General features: G+C 40.9%; 1 protein-coding gene across 1 annotated transcript; it reads right to left on the bottom strand.

The window, feature by feature from the left end:
- Nucleotides 1-2,249: 2,249 nt before the first annotated feature.
- Nucleotides 2,250-15,652, bottom strand: LOC146708090 (voltage-dependent calcium channel gamma-4 subunit-like). Its single transcript, XM_085459828.1, has 4 exons — nucleotides 15,046-15,652; nucleotides 7,491-7,574; nucleotides 4,919-5,059; nucleotides 2,250-4,646 (listed from the first exon to the last, which is right to left on the bottom strand). Exons 1-4 carry the CDS (start codon nucleotides 15,266-15,268, stop codon nucleotides 4,090-4,092), a joined length of 1,005 nt encoding a protein of 334 aa, XP_085315954.1. The 5' UTR covers nucleotides 15,269-15,652; the 3' UTR covers nucleotides 2,250-4,089.
- Nucleotides 15,653-16,225: the final 573 nt, after the last annotated feature.

Here is a 16,225-nt window from a genome sequence, read left to right as displayed (position 1 = left end):
CGAGCCTCAGGCCCAGAGGCAAGAGGCCTGAGGGCACCCCACCCCCCGGAAGGGGCCCAGCCGGGCCACAGGCGCCAGGCCCCGCCAATCGGCCACCAGGATTGAGTTGGTACATACATGAGTGCCCATCCCCAGACTCCCAGGAACCACCAACACACCAACGTCTGAGGGCATCAGCCACCGGCAGGGAGTGTGGTGAGGGGAGGTAGGCCTTCATACCTCGGAGAGCCTGAGATGTTCCCAGAGAGGTGGAGTCTAAGACCGAACCTGACATATAGACACAGACGAACAGGCGCACGCAGACACAAACGTGCATTCCCACCCCCATATACACAAACAAATACTCGGCACTCACCCGACGTGGAGACAGACACAAATAGACACTGTACACACATTCACACTCACCAAACATACTCTATATCCCAGGTCCAGGTACACCTGCCCCCAGAGGGGCAAACCGTACCTAGACCCAGGAGATGATATTTATATCTTCAAGCCAACAACATGGTGTATGAGGCTGACCTTGTAGCAGTACCATGTTACAGCGCACAAAAATGATTTTTCTTTGTGCAGTCCCTTAAGTCAAAGCAATAAATATTGTCGGTTGATTAACTTTATAGGACCAGACTTTAAATCCTGAAATCTTATTCTATCCTTCCTGAACAGCAAGATACTACTGCTAACAAGCATGTTGGCTAGTCCTGCGACTGCATGGAGAGGTGACCCTGCCATTTTCCTCTCAATTACTGGAGAAGAATTTGATGGCGCCCAACAGGAAGGGGTGGGGGTAGAGAGAGGGGGGCATAGCTTTTTTATGGATGAAAATATCAGTGGGGGCTCATGGCATTCATAGGGCTTAACAGCTTGGGTGATGGCTGGAGAGAGGGGTGAAAGATGAATTGCTCAAATTCAGGGCTGGGATGGAAACCGGGTCATCAGAGCAGTTCAGCATAATAAAGATACATCACACACAAGCAGGATGGAAAATAAGTCTATTGTAATTCAAGGCATACCCTTGTCCACTTCAGTGACTTGAATGACAACGATAGCGGGGAGAGCAGGGACTTTACAGCGACTATACAGGCTCTCCTCTCATGGATCGGTAGCCTTAAACACACAGTGCAACCACTGTGACACCGATTTCCGAAAACCAACAACCAAATTAAACCGATTCCAGCTTCTGCTAAAAATACCCAACAGGGAAGCAAACCATGACACGGAAGCCTGACAAGCATGATGTACTATACCAAGAATGAGTAATTTGAACTTATACTAGCCCTTCCCGCACACACACACACATACGAAACACCCACTTTACTCCAGCTCTTGTTTGGAGACAGGGGGACAAGCTTTTCAAAGTCTGGATGAGCATTTATGAGCCTGTTAGTTCAGTCAAGCATTAAGTTGGCTGATGCCGATTTCCTTTAACACCCTGTGGTTGGCCGCCTGTCTTTCATGCAGCTTCATAGTAGAACATAACAGGCCTATCAGCCCTGCGTCATTACCTACTTCTACGAGGAAAAGCAAAGGCTATGAAAAATAACGGCATGCTGTCTCTTCAGACTGAGTCTCAGCTCATATTTTGCATTAAACCAAATGTGAAGACAGCTGAAAGTTGAGTTTTAGAATTTGTCTCCCTGGTGGATGAGCTTGACAAATTTGCATGGGGGTGGCCATGCTTACTAAGTTAATTATATCCCGTTGACACACACACACATACAAAATGTGCTCATATATAGTAGTCAAATTATCCCATAAGGAAGTCACAATTTAAATGGGAGATTGCAGTGTTAAAAACTCTCCATATATTTGTGTTAGCTAATGTTACCATCTAATGCTAGCAAGCTTGTTTAGCAAGCTGTATTCATGTCCAGTTTAATGCAGATGTGCATATACTTGCTTATTATATGGCAGCGATATGGCAGCCTCGCTTCTGTCAGTCTGCCCCAGGGCAGCTGTGGCTACAACCGTAGCTTGCCTCCACCAGTGTGTGAATGCGAGAGTGAATGAATAGTGGCATTGTAAAGCACTTTGGGTGCCTTGAAAAGCGCTATATAAATCCAATCCATTATTATTATTATTATTATTATTATTAGTAATTAAATGGCTAATAAAAAAAAGGATTTCACCCCAAAAAGAAGCAAAAACTGGGTGGAAACAGACATTTTAATGACTCTAGTGAAATCTAGCAGACAACAATTGTTGTAGCTGCTTTTGAAGGAACAGATATCAATGAAAGAGGTTCAAAGAACGCCCAAACTCTAGGGTCCAGGTGGGTTATAAAGTAATCCACTCTATCCATTAGTGGTTTAGACACTCACCTAACACATGAAAGATCACCAGATTGAGACTGGGATTGGTTGCATCAGGTATAAAAATCTGCCAAATCAGACATGCCACAGACACAGTGCATGTAAATATAAGGAAGTCACTGAGAGACGCTAGCTAGCTAGTTCAATAGCACCAACGTCTATTGTGGTATTAGTTTGAAGAGAAATCTTTTTTGGGAAATTGCTTTGAGCATAATTAATAACTTTAATCCAAAACATTTAAGAGCATGAATGGATCTGTGGTTAACTGTAGTCATCATTGCTATAATAATGCCAAATCTATACAGTTAGACTATACAAAACAAAGTCACATTATTACATCCTCACACAAAAATCTTTATTGTTGTTTTTTGTTTTGAAAACCATAACTTCCCCAACAGCTGATTTTGATATGGATCAGTAATAATACAGAAATACTTAAATATGAGATTACAAGTGTCTGCAAGTGTATTTTTTGGAGCGTGATCAAAACTGTACCAGACAGCCCTCCCATAAAACCTTCCCCAACACAAAGAAAGTAAAGGCAGAAGCAGGAGTCCTGTTAGAGAACAGCAACACAAAGAGCATGATATAACCTATGCCTTTAAACACGCCAGCTGTAACAGTCTGTCTGGCTTAGGAAAGGAACTCATTTGTTCTGTACATCGTCCCTGAGCGAATGGAGAACAAACTACACAGGCAGTCTGTACCTATAAACACTGACACATTACACAGCATACTGGATGTACTGACATTAATATGTGCCTTGTCACTTTTAATATACAGTATATATACAGAGATCCATATTCATAGCACAATTACGCCATGGTGTGGTAGGCGTGTTTGAGATTCATAACACACACACACACACACACACACACACACACCCCCGTCCAGCGATCTTAGTGAGGACCTTCATTGACATAATGCTTTCCCCAGCCCCTTACGCTAACCATTAAAAATGAATGCCTAACCCTAACCCTAAACCTAACCATAACCTAATTGTAACCCTGACACTAAAACATTTTGAGCCTCAAAAAGGCCTTCAAACTTGTGTGGACCGGGTTGTGTGTCCTCACAAGTGACTGTGGTTCTCACAAGAATAGTAGAATGCAGATTTCGGTCCTCACAAAGATAGCTAGACAGGAACACACACACACACACATACGGCAACACATATTTATGACATGACTCATGTACATGGTAAAGGTTATTAAGACGCAATAAAAGTATTCAAATGGGCTTTGAAAGGCTTAAAACTATAAAAGATGTACAGATTGAGTTAGCACCATTTGTGTTAAGGTACAAACAAATACAATACGATTATATTCTGATAACAAACGGTTACATAGATCACTTTTGCAAACAAGTTTGGCAGGTTATTTTCATCTTAATCAAAAGAATTCCTTTTCTGAGACTAAAGGTTCAAGGCAACGTAATAAATGACTACCTTTACAGAATACAAGGACGGGCACATTTCTTTCTGTAAGAGCAGAATATTCCTTCCAGATTTTAAGCATTATATTTTTCAAAAACCAAACTCTTCAAATATTGCTACAAAATTGTGGCAACCACAATCATTAAAAGTCATTTTTCTCTCTCACCCATTGAAATACTGGTGTTTTTCTATCACAGAGGGATGTAAGAAAAGCAACTCTAAATTTGGACCTTTCATTGCTGCCGCTGCCAAAAACAGTCCTGGCGAGAAAATACCCTTTTCTCATCAACTGTAAACATCTAATGTGTACCATCAAGTTTATTGTTGGATACACTCCTGACCTCATACTGGAGTGGTTCTCCTGTTTCCTCCATCCTTGACATCTCTCTGGAAGCAGTTGTGGACTTGTAAAAACCTGGAGTCCCGCTCTGGGCTGTAGGGCCTTGCAGTACCACTTCCACCCTTCAAAGGGTCCCTGCTCAGGGAATAAAGGGATATACCGCCCACTGGCAAATTCAGCCCCAGCCCTGGTCCCCCCCCAATTCCTCCGCCAATCTTCATTCCCACTGGGGAGGGCTCACGGGATGGGTCACTTGACCTGGAACTGGAACGCGATCGCCTCCGCCTGTAGCGGTAACTTGGTATGCGAGAGTACGGCGAAGAGGATGAGGTGCTTTTGATGAAGTCACGTTTGGATCGGGAGCGCGTCTCTTTGTTTTTCTCAATATAAATGTTGACTGCAAGAACGCCCACTGACTCTGCTACAATGAAGGAGAGGGCACCGAAGTAGAAAGACCAACCATAGCTGTACTGGTTCTTCTTGTCCTCGTCTTTCTTGTCACTCGGGTCGCCGGCATTGCTGGAGATGTAGACGATGATGCCAATGATATTGCTCAGGCCTGAAGAGAGGATAAATGAGAGAAGGAATGCTGTTGTAGGAAAGGTCAAAACTGAGACTCTACATGTAAAGAAAATCAGTGTTTTTGCCATTGTCCTTTTGTGAGTGTGAGAAAGGTGCACTCTAATGACTTAAGGCATTTTTGAAGTGCACTGTATCTCAGAATAAAACCTGACCTTTTCCTTCTTTCACTCTCTTGCACTACACACGATCTATTTGTTGTCACCCTGGTTTTGATTCTTTATCTGTGGTACGCTGTCTGACTCGTCCTACCTGCAGCTACAAACAGGATGCCTGCACTGAGCAGGATGTTGTTCTTGCTGCTGTAGATGCGTCCAATTCCAACACACAGGCCACCCAACATCAGCAGGATGGTGCTGAGAATTGGAAACAGGCTTGATGCACGAACTATACCTGTTTAGACGAGAGAGACAGAGAGTGTGAAAATGTCTTGTCAGCACAATTGAGAATATAATGTAAACTACTTCAAAAAGAGAAGATAACCACTGTAAAGTGGAGCACAGGTGAAAAATATATACCCCCCAATATTAGATTATATTACATACTGGCACACAGACATTATGTCTAATGGGTAAGAGAACTAACTAAAAAAGGACAACTACTACTGAAAGAAATACCATTAGTTTCACAGGTGTTTGATCCTAGACTACAGATACTACAGACCCAACTATCATACAGAGAAAACAGAGAAAACCCAAGCAATCAGATGACCCCCTCTGAGCAAGTGCTTTGGCGACAGTGGTAAGGAAATACTCCCTTTTAACAGGAAGAAACCTCTGGCAGAACCAGGCTCAGAGAGGGACAGCCATTTGTCGCGATCATTCAGGGGTGGGCGGAGGGAGACAGGACAAAAAAACACTTTGTGGAAGAGAGTCAGAGATGAATAATAACTAGGGATTAAATGCAGAGTGGTGCATAAAGACAGGGAGTAAAAAGGTGAGTGGAAAAGAAAGTGCATCATGGGAACCACCAGCAGCCTAGATAGAAGCAGCATGACTAAGGCTCACGTTATACAGCACTCACTATAAACTTCATGAAAAAGGAACGTTTTAAGCCTAATCTTGAAAGTACAGAGTGTCTGTCTTCCAAATCCAAACAGGAAGCTGGTTGTGCAGAACATGGGCCTGCAGCCCGAAGGCTCTGCCTCCTATTCTACAACTTCCTGTTTAAAATATGTCAATCACTATGTTTCTCATCCTTTGTTGACCTTCTTTAACTTTTAGCGTCCCTCACTTTGTCAGACAGGTTCCAACTGAGAAAGGGATTTTTGATTAAACACTGGTGAAGGCTAGTGAAAATGAACTCAGCTTTCCAACAAATGTTCAATAATCTTCTAGGGTCCATACAACCTGTGTGCAGGCTAAAAGTGATGAAAAGAATGATTGACTGACAATGACCTTATGTGGCTGACAAGTTTAGTTTTCCACTAAAAAGTAATTCACTCATATTTCCAAGGTCCTTACTAAAACAGTTCAGCTAATCCATCACCATCTCATCAGTTAGAATCATTTTTTAATTTTTTACATTTCACCATTTCATTATTGCTTTAGTGAGCACCACATGAGGACTTAGCGGAACTGCTAACAGTAACAGTGGTTGTTGCCAAGGCCTCTGTTTTGTCTTGTCTTCTTTAGTCTGCAGGCTCTCTCTCTCTCTCTGCTTTGAGTGAGTGCAAGATTACTTACAGGTGCATAGAGTCTGAACAAAGCCCCACTGACTGTAGCTGCTGAAGTTACCTTTAAATGCTCACTGCTTAACACCAGAACATTGTCTGTGCTTCAGCAATCCTTTGGTTGATTGCAGTCTCACTTGCCAACCCAAGCCCAAGCCTTTAACACATTTTCTAGTCCAAAACTACAAATCCAAGTCTAACCCACAGGCTAGGCAGCTATACTGTAAGTTTTTATTTTTTACAGTTACTGCAGTACAGCACCACACATTAGTAAAATAACTGGAATCGTTTATTCGCCTTGTTTTATCATCAGAATTTAAACCGATACAATTTATCTTTTTCCCGCAAAATATAGAAATATAGTAATTTCTCTTTCTAAATGGTTTCAGTTAGCATATAGGCAAAAATTGTGATGGGTATGTTTAAAATAAAAAACTGTTTAATACTTGAATTGATGTCCAACACTTAAATGCCACTAGAGGGAATTTGTGAGCAGCCTAAAAGCTGAATAAACGGCAGTAAGTGACACGCCCTGCCAAACAAGCATCATTACTCTTCCACGAGTGAAACAAATGAAGTGAAATAATGTCCAGTGGTTCAGCGCATAAAGGTTTTTACAGATACACAGTCCAGCTAGCATATTCAGCTGCCTTTAAAAAAAAAAAAAACATAACCAAGTGATTCCAGAATAAATTTTTCTTGAGCTTATTGAAATTCATATTGTGGACAACACACGAAATGGTAACAGTTGCCTTGAGGCACAGAGCTGATCTGAAACCTGAAACATAAATAAATATTCAGTAAAATGATTAAATGCTCTGTAATTTTCAGTGCATCTGTTTGTTTATTTATTTTTAACAAGGGTATTAAGCAAAAGGCCAAGGCCAAATATGAAATCTGCTCTCATGTGGCCAAAGTCTGGCTTGTTTTGGACGGGCCTTATTACTCGGCACACAACACACTTCATTATCTCCATTGCTCCAATTGCTGTCATGACATCAGGCTTTTTATGGGAAAGGGATAGACATGCCATAACACATTAAGTAGCCTGGTAATAACTCTATCACATTCAAGAAAAAAAAGAAGGAAAGAGCAGGGAGAGAGGGATTAAGTGTTGGAGTGTTTGAAGATGAAGCGGTTGCAGTGACTTACGTAAGATGTACTCTGAGCTGTCTGTATCGTAGTCGTTATCCTCTGGAAAATGATTGATCCGAAAACAGCTTCCTTTGTTGATACCTGTGCAAAAGCCAAAAAACACACTGAGTGTGAATGTGAATGTGACTTGTGGCAGAAAGAGTCTGTGCAGGTTCGAAACTACAAAAATTAAAACAGCAATTTGGGTCTTCATGTTGAAAGTTAACACGAGAAGCTCAGAGATAAAAGGAGCCACACATCGACCGTTCACTCGATCAGCATGCAACTTTTATGAACCTGAGACAAATATGTTGCAGAAAGCTAAAGTCTATTCTCGGCAAAGTATATCTAACCGGGAGCAGACATGTCCTGTTTTCACCCATAACCATGTCAAAAACCATTTGAGGGCAGACCACTGTGGATCTGAGATTCTGAAGTTCCCAAGCCCTCGGGCACCTTCTATTCACCCAAGCTCTTCACTGAGAAAATCTTCCCTCCACTTTTAAGAGAATAAAACATTGGAGCATTATGAATATTGAAAGGTTAGACTTTGAATTTAAAGTCTGGCTCTTGAATTTCCTGCCTGAACTTCTAGATTAGAATTTATTAGAACTTAAATCAAATACACACAGTATCTTAATCCAAGAAATCAAACCATGCCTGTCGATTGTCAGCCCTGTCCCGTTTAATTCTGTAGATTTCAAATTGCTAATGTGAATAAATGTGGAAGAGTCGTCCAACGTGCCAATATTACACTACAATTAAGGGGAAGAGATGAAGTACTGATATTCTATCCTAGTTCACATGCAGTAGATTCTTGAACTCAGGCATAAGCAATCAAGTGACATCTACCTTGTAGAACATGGGTGCATGTAAACAGTCCATAAGGAAGAGCAGCTGTTTTAGAGGGAGATGTTTCTAATCACTATTTATAATCCAAAAAGTCTGTCACTATTCAACATCAATTTTCCTTCACTTTGCCTGGCAGGGCGACAAAGTCAATAAGATGTGAGTTAACTCACATCTTATTGACTTTTCCAAACTTCAGCTATGCCAGTTGCTTGCTGTCATAGCCAATGAATCTGATCGCGATGGTGTCATCCCCAAGAGCTCTGTAAAGGATGGAGGATTGTCTTTCTTCCCTTCAAGTTGCAAATTTGTTATGACAGTCTTATTCCAGCATCCATGGCAGAATTGTTTAATGAGATGTTTTTCAGTTTTACAGGCAAGAATGTCTCATCTTTTGACAACAATTCAATGTGCACTGTAGTCACTGGAAGTAGGCATAGGGGCTTCCACTGGGCCCGTGGAGTGTAGTTAAGAATTCAGCAACGAATTCTTTTCTGCCTTGAACACTGGCCAAGTCCGAGTCAAAATACTGTAAGCAAAGAAGTCGGCGTGGCTTCAGGAGTCAGATCTGTTGATCACATCAGCTTAAAGGGACAACAAGCTTTCAAGAATACACCCAGTGACATCCACTGACAGACCAGAATCACCAGGAAGTAATTCACTGTGAGCTTCTCATTAGTTTTCATCAGCTTCATCGCTGTTTTTTCCCCCTCATTGCTAGGCATCAATGTCTTTGACAACTCTTTGCATTTCAGGTGTTTTTTTTAAATCAGTCTTAACTCTTTAAACCTCTTCAAATACTTATGAATTTCCTCATCTGTTTTTGTATTTGTATCACCACTAACAACTAAATAACTAATAATCATAGAAAGTTGCATCCACCTCTAACTGTAACACTCCAAACCTTATGTGCAATCATTATGTACATTTTATAATATGTAAAATACCTCATGTGAGGTGCACTTTTCGTTACGTTACATAGACATATACATAGCCTCTAAATAAATGCACTATTAAGTGCCAAACTCACTATAATTTACTATAATACATCAGTTAATCAGTTAATTGTGTTTAAATATTGTACTTTGTATTCCTATCCTGTCTTTATATTGTATTGTATTGATATTATTTAAGCCTTTTTTCTTGTACCATATGAGGGAGTATTGTCTTAATTTCATTACACTTGCATGATGACGATGAAGAGTCTTGAATCTTGAATCTGGAATGAGGTGCCTTTGATTTGCAGGCACTCATTAACTGTTACTGAACCTTACAATATCATAGACCAGCGTATGGAAATCTCCACCAGGTAGCTTTGAAGCCGGTTTTCTGCATCTACAATCTGTTATTCAGTGCATTCAAATGCACTGTTGCAAATACTGGGAACAGGATTTCCACTAATGTTTGAGCATTTGTTATTAGTTTGGTCAGGAGTGAGTTGAGGGTTAAAAATCAAAATCAGCACGAACACTGGCTGATTAGCTGCAATCACTGGCTGCTTCTTCTATGCCCAAGTGGCTTTACGCATCCTCAAGCTAGATCACGTTTCTATGATCGACAGCTCATTCAGATGGTTCATACATTTTTGGGATGGAAATGTTTTATGAGGCAGGACATGCACTTAGACAACGTGACACTATGAGTGCAAAGAAAACTTCTACGTTTCACATTTAGAGCTTATGTCAGTGTTGCCACCAGCGCACGGTTTTGATGTGCAAAATTTATGATTCTTAGGGTTAATTTCTGAGACAGCTGGGAAAGAAAATTAAAGTCAGGCTGTGATAAAGTGATGAAACATCCCTAACAGCCCAGATTCAGTCTGTTGGCTCCACGCTCTTAAATTCACTCTTTCAGTCTCTTTGAACACCCATTCTGTCTTTTTCTCTCTCGCCACAATCATGTCTGAATAAGCCACTTCACTTCCATTTTCTAAAACCTCTTTATCCACTCAGTTTTCTTTTCAATTTTTTTGTACCAAGAAAACTTGTTAAATAAGATTACTGTGTTACTCTAATGTATATTTGTTATATTTGTAAACATACTATTTTAGTGACACTGGATCAGTTTTTTTGAGTGTGTAATCCAAAAGGTCTAAGGAGCAACAGGTGTAGAATATTAAAATTTCATATATAAAGTACACATATGTAGGGTTACAGTTGGATGTATAGCCCAGGAATGTTATATCAGTGTCAGAAAATTCAAAAATCAATAACATTACTATGATTATATGGCTTCTAGACTGAACATACGAGTAAAAAAATAACAACACAGCTGACAGCTAAAATGTATTATAATAAAAATGAAATAATCTACTCCACTGTGTTGCTTAATCCATTAGGAATCATTAAGAATTGATGACCTACCCTATCCTCCATTGCATGGGGAATTTCCCCATTCTATTTTACTTAAATAGCCCCAAAACAGTTTCCTCAAGGCACTTTACACTGTAAGGTCAAGACTACAACAATCAGATGACCACCTCTGAGCAAGTGCTTTGGCAACAGTGGGAAGGAAAAACTAATTTTTAGCAAGAAGAAACCTTTGGCAGAACCAGGCTTAGAGAGGGGTGGTCATTTGCCACGACCAGTCAGGGGTGAGGGGAGGGAGACAGGGGAAAAAAAGCCTAGACACACAGAGGATTCCGGGTCACCTAATCCAACCCTAACTATATGCTTTATCAAAAAGGAAAGTTTTAAGCCTATTCTTAAAAGTTGAGATGTGTGTCTCCCGAATCCAAGCTGGGAGCTGGTTCCACAGAAAAAGGTCTCAACCAAAGGCTCTGCCTCCCATTCTACTTTTAAATACCCTAGGAATATCTGTGTAACACACATTTTTGGAGAAATGGGGCAGGGATAGCTCAGTAGGTAGGGTGGTGGCCCCCATGATCGGAAGGTCGGGGGTTTGAATCCACTGAACGACTACCCTGAGGTACCCCTGAGCAAGGTGCCGTCCCTACACACTGCTCCCCGGGCGCCCAATGGCTGCCCACTGCTTCACAGAGTGAATGGGTTAAATGCAGAGAGGAATTTCCCCACGGGGATTAATTAAGTATACATTATTATTAAATGTTCAGCCAGTTTGGGAATTGTTTTGTTCAGCTACAGGGGCTGTGTTTCTCAGGCCATAGTTTTAACTTCATTAGAAATGGTTTTTTTAGTGTGCTTTGTGTAATATTCATATTTTATAATATTGTTCCTCAGCCAAACATCTGGGAGAATGAAAGTCATCTTTTCACCTGATATTTTGGTCTATCCACAGACAGTCATGGTGTCATGAATAAAATCAAAAATCAAGAATCAGGTGCAGTTTAGAGCTAATTCCAAGGTGTCCAGTCTCTGCACGTTATGCATCCAAGCTTATTCATAGCTTTGATCCATCCTGTGATCAATCCTGGCATGTTTTTAAGAGAGTTGTGAGTTCCAAATCGATAGCATACATTTCTGCCTGTTTTTTAAACTGTTGAGGCTCAGATATAAAACACTTGCATTAAAGCTGACAAAAATGTGTACGCTAACTTTTTCCCCCCAGACAGAACATTGATCTGGAATCAATAAGGGAAATGGACCTACAGACACAATCAATAATGACATTTCCTTCAATAAAATCTTACCAATATCCAACCTGAGCTCCCCCCTCTGTATGTTCACTGTGGGGACAATACATTCACTGTGGCAGTTAGGTTAGACTTACTCCAAATATGCTCGACCTCATCTCAACAGAGTAAATTTATCTTGGTTTCAAAGAGCTCCCAGCAGCTTCTTTCTATGTTCTTTAGCACCAAATAAGTTTTTTTTTCTTGACCATAACACATTTGCCCATTTGTCTTTCACAGCGAGACTGTGCAAGTATCACAGTGTCTTTGATGTCATTTTAGGAGGACAGCTGCTGTGGGTGTGATTTTTGGTATTTTTACGTGGGTCCCGATTACTCCTGACACTGTGAATCAACAAATTATTAGCTGGTTAAAGATCTTGCGCTGTCCTTTCCTTCTGTCTCAGTCTGAATTTTTCCTTTCTCTGGTCCATTCTTTGTCCATTTTAAATATGTTCATACACTTTCACAGGTTAATAGTAAATCACAAGTGTACTCTTTTCCCCCCCCCAGTGATTACAGAATTTAACTTGTCAGCAGTCACAGGTGGATTCAGTTTTGCTGTATTTGGTTCATGTTGTTATTTTAGTGCATTCTTTCTAAAGTACGTTTTTGGCTATTCATAGGTGGAAGCACTCTTCTTGTCAACTTAAAAAAAAAATTAAGAAGTGATATAACTTTAAATCTTTTAACAAGTTCAGAACGGTACATTCACTGCTATGGTATAGTTGATTGTATGCATATAAATCAAACATTTGTGAAAGTAAAATAACCATATCAATATTTCATGCAGCAGCAGTAACAAAATGATCAAGGGAATGTCAGGAGAAAAGAAAAGAAAAGAAAAGAAAAGAAAAGAAAAGAAAAGAAAAGAAAGCTCACTGGGGGAGGTATCTCCCAAGAGCCCCTGTGTCTGAGAGAGCAGGGCCCATCTTTTATTGCTCAGCATAGCTTCACCATAGCAACCTCCCCCCAGCAACCCAGAATCACATTTCTAGCTCTTCTCAGAGGACGCCTTTGACATCTTACTAATGCATTCATCAGCCAACACACACGCGCGCACACACACACACACACAAGAAAAACAACCCTAACCCTCATCACCACATACAAAGCCACATAACAGTTAACTAACCTTTCATGACCTGCATGAACTGAAAATTTAAAGTCAGACCAAGTGTTTGCTTGAATCTAGCGGTGAGTCCCTAAGTGTGAGTTTTTTACTTATTTCAGCATGACTCCACTTGTATTCCATTAGAGTTCATTATCCACCAGTGCTCACCTTCATCTAACCATCAGCTTGTTCTACAACACAAGGCACTCATAGATGTCTGTTTGCTACTCTTTGCAACATTAGCCAACATCTCCTGAGGCTCACCCAGCATCTATGCTGTTGAATTTACTTAATAAAACAGGATAGATTCCTTCGAATTATACACTAAGTTGTAGAAACTGAGAGACTTTTTTTTTAACGTTTCAGGAATGCATTTAGTACTACCGTTTTCAAGAGGCTGTATCCCAACTGACTGGACATGTTGACTTAGCCTGGGTTTGTATGCAGATATAGAGGTGTGCCACTAGATAGACTTACACAGTATTGCAGCAAAAGTGCTGATGTTCTCTATGCATGAGAGAGAACAAGGAAAAGAGCAAGATAAGTTGTGTTACTTTCAGTTCCAGGTCCATGCAGGTTGTAACACCCTTCTAATATTTTAAGCAGGAAATGAGAAGATGGTGCAGAGGGAAGATGTTTAGAACAGCGTGCACGTCTGCTTGAATCTCTTAGGAAGATTGAGAGAGGGAACATGTCTTTTGAGTAACAGGATTACAAGAAATCCATAAATAGCCAGGCTTTAAAAAACAAAACAAAACATGAAATTCCAGTAAAAGTAGTAATGGTAATGGTTGGTGCTTGGAGTGTGAGTTCAATAATGGCTGTATTCATCTCCACACAAGACAGACGCCTGGGTTCTGGGAAAATGCCTTGTCTCTTAGATCCCTCACCCCAACTCTTTGGAAAAGGCACTGTACCCCAAGTTGTTCTCCAAGTTACTGGTGGTAGCCTGCTTTGCAGCTTTGTAAATACATGTGAATTATGAAACGCAGTAAGGTACTTCGTCATTGACGAAAAAAGGCGCTTTGTTTGACGGAGCATTCTTCTATTGTTGTGAAGAATTTAATTGTTCTTCAGGTAAAAGAAAAAAAAATCATCAAGACTGAGAATTTCAGAACCAATGGTAATGGACAGCGCCACAATCGAAGACGTCATTGGTGACTACTTCCGCGGATCAGGTGATTGTTTGCGTTTATTTTAAGTCTTTTCAAGGAAGCGGTCCGATGGACGGTGGATAGGTGTGCCTAAACATTAACGACCTTTTCTCACAACATGGAAAGGCGATCAGGAGCGAGATGCAGAACAGCTGAGGGAAACAACAAAATTCCCTGAAACAACAAGTCAGACGCTCCTCGGAACAGATTAAAACAAAGTCTAATACACCGGAAAGCGCTGCGCCCCCTCTGAATGCGAAAACTGGGATCATTCTTCCATGCTCTGCCATAGAAGCAAACTCACAGCATTAAATCGTATTCGTGTTCAATTCATCATCTCTCCGCTCTTTCCCTTTTCAGTGAATGTATAATTTACCTTAAAGGGGGGGGAAAGATGTAAAAGATTCGTTACGCACACACAACTCCTCCTTGGTGCGCAACACGAAGCTCTTTCACTCAGATTCTCGTAGAAAATATAATACTTGTGTAAATTATTAAATTATGTTTCATGTCATTCCATCAAAAAAGGGAGAATTGACTCTGATAATAAAGTTCAGAATCAGCATACTTTATTAATCCCTAAGGAAATTGTGTTAAATGGTTTGTTATAATATCACACGCAGGTTCCAAACAAATGCGAACTTTTTTAGAAATTAGCAACGTTTCTGGTCTGGTCAGGTGTTCAGACTCGTTGACTATTTAATTAATCTCTGTGCACACCGTCACCTCCCCCACGTTAAAGCAAACATTCGGAAGAAATCAGGTGGCGCAACAGTGAGAAAATCGTTCATAAGCAGTCGAAATAAAACAAAAAAAAGTTTGGAAACTTACACAGTCACTGCATAAGGTACCAGACTTTGTTTACCTTCGATGCAGCAAATCCTCCACAGCCCGGAGTGCGTCAGGTCCCCTTTGACTTTCTTGGTTTGCATCTGGGTTTCGTCGGTTGTGGCATTAGTTGCATTGCAAATATAGGCTCGGGAATAAAGCCAGTAGTCGGTGCCGATGGCGATGGTCATGAGGCTAAAGGCGACGAAGGCCCCCACAATAGCCAGCAAAGTCTGAACCCCTCGGTCACACCATGCCATGGCGTCTCATAATGTGAAGATTCTCCACAGCAGCTTACGCACACCGTGAGGAGCGCACGGTACCAGTGATCATGGCTTGGGGGGAAAGGACTTGCGTGTCGATCCTCGTTTTGCTTAATTAATGCTCCACTTTCTCCCAAACTTCAATCGGACTTCAAACCAAGTTGCAGAGATTGATCGACCACAGCTTTCGTTTAATTCCTTACAGTGAGCTGGTGGTGTCTTCAATCCTGCAACAGGTGGAAATTTAACTCAAAACACACAAAAAAGAAGAAGAGAAAAATTCCTCGAACAAGTGCACTTCTTTTTTACCACAACATTTTGTAAATGACGTTTATAACCGCAGCATACATACGGATCACACACGGCTCAAGCTTCTTTACAGCTCAGTGTTCAAAATAAAACTGGTCGGTTTAACAATGGACGCAGCATCGCTCTTCCAGACCACACCTATAACGGATCTAGCCAATTGGAAACGGTGATGGTAACAGCTGTTAAATGAAGAAAACGTCACTCTACTGGCGGTCGTCATGTGCGGGTGGAAAACGGTTCTAGCTTTTACCGAGTGCACATAAAATGAAGAAATGATCAACAAGTGTACAGAAACGAACACGGTAATAACGAACACTCGTACACACGCACTGAAAACTGGGCTTCAAGTGTTTAAATGCATATTTAAAATCAAGGAAAAGTCTTTAAAAAACACGCCACCACTGCTAGGAGAGAGATTTGCTTTGTGACTGTGCAGGAACTTTAGAGTTGAAAGGATCACCAGTGATGAAATATTTCTGAAAACATCCATCAAAACAACTTTGAAGTCGGAGCAGTCAGCGTGCAACATCGCTGAGCTCGTAAGAGTAGAAAAGCAAGAGCAGATCTTTTCACAACGAAAAATCCACGTATCGTTTCTGCTAACTGATAAAAATCCTATAAAATTATCAGAGAATTCTGCCAGTT

The sequence above is a fragment of the Copadichromis virginalis genome, linkage group LG6 (assembly GCF_057382275.1).
Source record: "Copadichromis virginalis isolate Kocher_CV1m ecotype Utaka linkage group LG6, C_Virginalis_male_GT1.1, whole genome shotgun sequence".
In the NCBI taxonomy this organism is placed as follows: domain Eukaryota; kingdom Metazoa; phylum Chordata; class Actinopteri; order Cichliformes; family Cichlidae; genus Copadichromis; species Copadichromis virginalis.
The sequence above is the reverse complement of the archived record's forward strand: the minus strand, read 5'-3'. Positions and strand labels throughout refer to the sequence as shown.

Coding starts and splice junctions, on each gene's coding strand:
- LOC146708090 (XM_085459828.1), bottom strand. CDS start 15,268: ATGGCATGGTGTGACCGAGGGGTTCAGACTTTGCTGGCTATTGTGGGG. Junction 7,575..15,045: donor GAGGATTTGCTGCATCGAAG/GTAAACAAAGTC, acceptor GCTTTTGCACAG/GTATCAACAAAGGAAGCTGT. Junction 5,060..7,490: donor CAGCTCAGAGTACATCTTAC/GTAAGTCACTGC, acceptor TCGTCTAAACAG/GTATAGTTCGTGCATCAAGC.